The 4,789-nt window shown below is 46.1% G+C and overlaps 1 protein-coding gene across 1 annotated transcript; it reads right to left on the reverse strand.

Annotated features, from left to right (window-relative positions):
• Nucleotides 1-1,063: 1,063 nt before the first annotated feature.
• Nucleotides 1,064-3,463, reverse strand: LOC119349125 (cytochrome P450 72A15-like). The gene is made up of 4 exons (XM_037617137.1): nt 2,854-3,463; nt 2,532-2,776; nt 1,799-2,183; nt 1,064-1,723 (listed from the first exon to the last, which is right to left on the reverse strand). The coding sequence occupies exons 1-4, from the start codon at nt 3,391-3,393 to the stop codon at nt 1,292-1,294; spliced, it is 1,602 nt and encodes a 533-aa protein (XP_037473034.1). The 5' UTR covers nt 3,394-3,463; the 3' UTR covers nt 1,064-1,291.
• Nucleotides 3,464-4,789: the final 1,326 nt, after the last annotated feature.

Genomic DNA, 4,789 nt, shown 5'->3' on the forward strand with positions numbered 1-4,789 from the left:
TTCTTATCTCCGGGGGACATCTGATTTCGGTTACCCCTCAAAAAAAAAAAAAACTGATCTCGGTTAAGAAACAAAAATTGTCCGTGCTATAATTCCTTTTTTTTGGCCCAAAATGTTCTTATTACAATTCTTACAATGGGAAATGTTGACATATTTGGAGAGGACGAGTGCAAGCAAGGCATTTTCGACGGTGTTCACTAATTTATTCGAAAGATAATAAGAGCCATAATCGGAAGAATACTTGTGCAGGAGGGAGGATCGACAATTTTCTAGATGTGCAATTCATGGGCCTTTCATGCTCTTTATCATGTCCGAACGAGAAAAAAAGATCTAGGATCTAATGTGCATGTGTGGCGGCTCCCAAGCCATGAGGAGATCTCGAACTCGGCGAGGAGTTTTTTCATGTGCTGGCCGATAAGTATGAAGAAGTTCGTGCTATGATCATCATGCTTATTTAGAGCATCTAGGATATTCATACTGACTTGGTTCACAGTAAAACCATGTCCACCGGCTAAGGTTACAAGGAGTTATTTATATGGTTACTTGGTTACATTTTTCCAAATTTGACAATGGGAGTTGAGAAGGTGATAAAACAAAAGCAATTGACCATCTGGTGTCGTCCCGGTTTGGCTACACAAAAAGAATATTCTAAGACCATGGTCGCACACTTGGTGGGTGGGGTGATCCTTTTCAGTCCACCGTTTGTCAAGGCGGATGGAGCTGTAGGTACTTGGATGCTCCATCGAGATCCCAATGAAGTGGTCATTTTTGCGGCATACAAATTTTTGTCTCATCACAACGGTGTCTTATAGTCCGAGATCAGTGCATTGCCTTTGCAATCGTCTAAGTTGTCCATCGTGATATAATTCAATCGGACAACTGCTTTGAATATCATGTCATCGATTTCACTTGATTGATCTATTTATGGTCACCCGGTGGTTGAGATTAGGCGTACGTCACATGTGTGCTTCTGAGTTTTTCCTCCTTAAAGATTGAGCTTGATCACAATATGGCTGCTCAGTGTCTAGCCAATTATGGCAGATCATATGGTAGTTGCGCCATATAGCAGACTGCATCTCATATATAGTATTAGTTGACTGTAATCATATATAGTTGTAAGTAAATTGAGTTCTCATGAGTCCAAAACTGTTGGACTTTTATCTGTAGGAAAAGAAAACGGATGGTGACTAAAACCTGTCGCGGATAAGACTACATACATATCACATAGGAGGCGAATGCCATGAGTATGATACTAGAAAGAGATAGTGTAAAGCCTAATTTGAACATGATACTACGAAGAGATAGTGTGAAGCCTAATCTGAGCACCATGCATGGGACGCAACATCATCACGCTATGCGGTGTATGGGTGTATGATGGTGCGAGCTCAAACTCAAAGCGCTGAAGGATCATGCACAATGCCATCTTGGCCTCAAGCAACGCGAAGTTCTGGCCGATACAGATCCGTGGCCCCCAACCAAATGGGAAAAATGCGCCCGGGTCCTTGGATGCCTTGGAGATCCCCTCGGCAAACCTATGCGGGTTGAATTCGTGCACATCTTCTCCCCAAATGTCCGTGTCGTGGTGGATGTACAACACTGGCATCTCAAACATCACACCAGCCGGGTACATGATGCCTCCAATCTCAATCTTCTTGTATGTTTTCCGGGTGAATACAGTAGCCGGCGGGTACAACCGGAGAACTTCATATAGAATCATTGTCACCTGCACATCATGTTAGTAAGACATTGTACCTCTAGTTGTTTGTAGCAAATTAAGTAATTTCAAATTGGCACTCACAATTTTGAGTCGATTAACACCCTCATACTCGAGTTTGTGTTTTCCAAATAGGCCAAGAACCTCCTCCCTTGCACGGTCCTGCCACTCTGGGTGCATGCTAAGCACAATCATTGTCCATGTAAGCAATATTGATGTTGTCTCCATTCCAGCAAAATAAAACAGCTTGCACTCCTCCATGACTTCATCTGCTGACATTCCTAGGGTGGATTGGCCATTTTCATCCGTGTCTGACATGTTTGACTCCAGTAATAAGCCGAGTAAGTCATCTTTTGTGCTTTCTCCTTCGTGAATAGCATGCATCCTTTTTGCAATTATGCCCCGCAAGATGGACTCAATCTCGTTGTTAATTTGATGCATCCTTCGGTTATTTTTGGTAGGAAAGGACCTGAAAAATGGCATGGCATGCCCATTACATAGCCAGTACATGCAAATTAACCAAAAACCGAGGTTCACATTAAAGCAAATGCGGAAAATAAGGTTGTAAGGGGGAAAAAAATCACTCTGCTGAGGCAACTACTCTATTCTTAAATGTAGACGTTTTGGCAGTTCAAAACAGAGGTAAGTTGTGTAAATTTTACTACCGAACGATTGCAGTACTACATTTCATTTCATACATCTTGGTACACACAGATTTATTTGTGAGCATTCTGACTACTACAATCTACGTACAAGCCAGGAACTTCAGTTAGTACTACCAGTCTACTACCAAAAGTTAAAAGAAGTAGTAACTCACATGTAACCAGGAATCATGATCTTGCTGACCGCTGCCATGAATCGCCCAATTTGCTCAGTCTGCAGCTGAAAAATCCTTCTCCCTTCCAGGTAACTGCTGCCGAACGCCGTCTGCGAGATGACATCTCCGGTGAGGCTCTGGAGCTCCGGGCAGACATCCACCTCCCAGGAGCCGTCAGGCCCAAGGGACTGTTCCCATCGGCCAACGAGCTCCTCACAGCACGCGGTAAACGCCGGGAACATGAGCTGCAAATCAAGCAATCTCAGCAGGCCAGCCATGGAAATTAAGCAGCGGCGTGCACACGGAACAATTGGCAATGTACCTTGAGCTTCTCGGCATGGAAGGCGGGGTTGAGGATCCTCCGGTGCTTGGCCCACCTGTCGCCCTCGTAGTTCCCCACCCCGTCGGCGAGCAGCCTGGTGAGCGCCGGGAACTTGAACTTCTCGACGTCGCGGGCGAGCTTGCTGGACATCACCTCCCGGACCAGGGCAGGGTCGGTGATGCTCACCTTGGGGACCGGCCCGAACCAGGAGATGCACGGCGTGCCGTGCTCCTTGATGGTGCTGTAGAGGAACGGCATGGCGCGGGGGCCGACGTCGTGGCAGCGCAGCGGCATCGGCGGCCCCGACGACGCCTCCTTGGTCTGCCGGGCGTAGTCGTTGACGTCGCCGAGGAGGAAGCGGTACCGCGTGCCGCGGAGGCCCTGGGAGCGGAGCGCCCGCTCCAGCCGCCTCGGCCGCCACCACAGCTGGTCGAGCAGCCGGGCGGCTTGCCAGAGCAGCACCGAGGCCACGAGGCCGCCGCAGATCCATGGCAGTACCGAGAGTGCAGGTGGACCACTCCACAACAGTTCAAGATCCATTACGCTGCTCCTCACTCCTTAGAGAAGCTAGCGGTGGGTGAGAAGAAAGGTGATGTAGGACTGGATTGGTGATGTTTTTGGTCAGGATTCTGGATATATAGAAGTGTCATTGGGACAGTGAGGTCTCAAGTGTCCATTTGTTTAAGGTTTCTTGCGTCACGGTTGATGGTGCGCCATGGCGATATGCCGGTCAAACCATGCCACAAATGTCAATGGCTTGGTTCCAAAGGAGTAAGGATCTTGGCAAATTCCATTTGGGATCTTGGTGATTAAATTAAAGGGGGCGAAGGAGGATGGCCCCCCACGCACCATGGAAGCGGCTCCCCTGACGTACGTTGCCTGCAGTTGTGGCACTGCCATGTGGGCCTGTTTTTCAATGAGCCCACCTGTCACTGATGGAACGGCACCCTGCCGAACGGCAAAGGAGCCTCGTCCACGCACCATGCGGTTGCAGTTTCATGGCTGCTTCCTCCTGCTTGTGTGAGGTCAGAGCATACGACATACCTGGGGTTTGCACCGAGCAGAAATTATCAGTTCGGTGTAAAAAGTCTCAAAAAGAATCGTCGAACAGTCAGATGATGGATCATGGACCCAAAGATGGGAAGATGGGATATTATTTGTCGACCCAAAGACCAGGGGTCTAGGGATTGAGAACCTCGAGATTAAAACTAAATGCCTGCTGAGTAAATGGCTATATAGATTATCTCACAAATCGGAACGCTAAAACTTTGGCTGAGGTAACCGTAAGACCTACTAATTCACCATTCTAGAATGGGTTCACGAGGATAAAAGAGTCGTTCTTCCCAGGGCCGGGCCCGCAAAATCGGGGGCCCTGTGCGAAACTAAAAAATGGGCCCTATCTCACAAAAAATGAACTAACGAGCTATTATAATGTATATATATCTCGCAGAAAAAATTTATAATGTATATAATATAATGCCTTACATAACTATTGGACATATAAAAAAAGTCATATCTATCCAACTCCCGGTTGTTATTTATTTGAACATACTCATTCTTTTAGTATTATTTGAAATGAAATCTTCGATAATATCCTTGTAATCAATCTTCTTCGACACTTCACTCTCAAGTGCTATTGCGGCCAAATTATTGAGTCTTTGTTGTGTCATAGTAGTACGCATATAGAACTTCAATAGCTTCAACTGCCGATGCAACTGTCAAAGAAATGGTCAGTAGAATTCCATATGCAATACTTGCATTGGGAAAACAATCATGCCTCTTTAACAATAAGATGAATATTATATACTTCCTCCTTCCATCTATATAGGGCCTAATGCGTTTTTTAAGACCGCCTTTGACTATTGACAAGATTAATAGTACATGACATGCACAATGTGAAAATTATATCATTGAAAGCTCCTTTCACACACGAATT

Source organism: Triticum dicoccoides, chromosome 1B (assembly GCF_002162155.2).
Source record: "Triticum dicoccoides isolate Atlit2015 ecotype Zavitan chromosome 1B, WEW_v2.0, whole genome shotgun sequence".
Classification (NCBI taxonomy): domain Eukaryota; kingdom Viridiplantae; phylum Streptophyta; class Magnoliopsida; order Poales; family Poaceae; genus Triticum; species Triticum dicoccoides.

Bases quoted from the DNA above. Each gene is read 5' to 3' on its own strand.
- LOC119349125 (XM_037617137.1), bottom strand. From the start codon at position 3,393: ATGGATCTTGAACTGTTGTGGAGTGGTCCACCTGCACTCTCGGTACTG. The intron at 2,777-2,853 runs GTACATTGCCAA...CTTGATTTGCAG, and splicing joins TCCATGCCGAGAAGCTCAAG to CTCATGTTCCCGGCGTTTAC. The intron at 2,184-2,531 runs GTGAGTTACTAC...GCCATTTTTCAG, and splicing joins ATCATGATTCCTGGTTACAT to GTCCTTTCCTACCAAAAATA.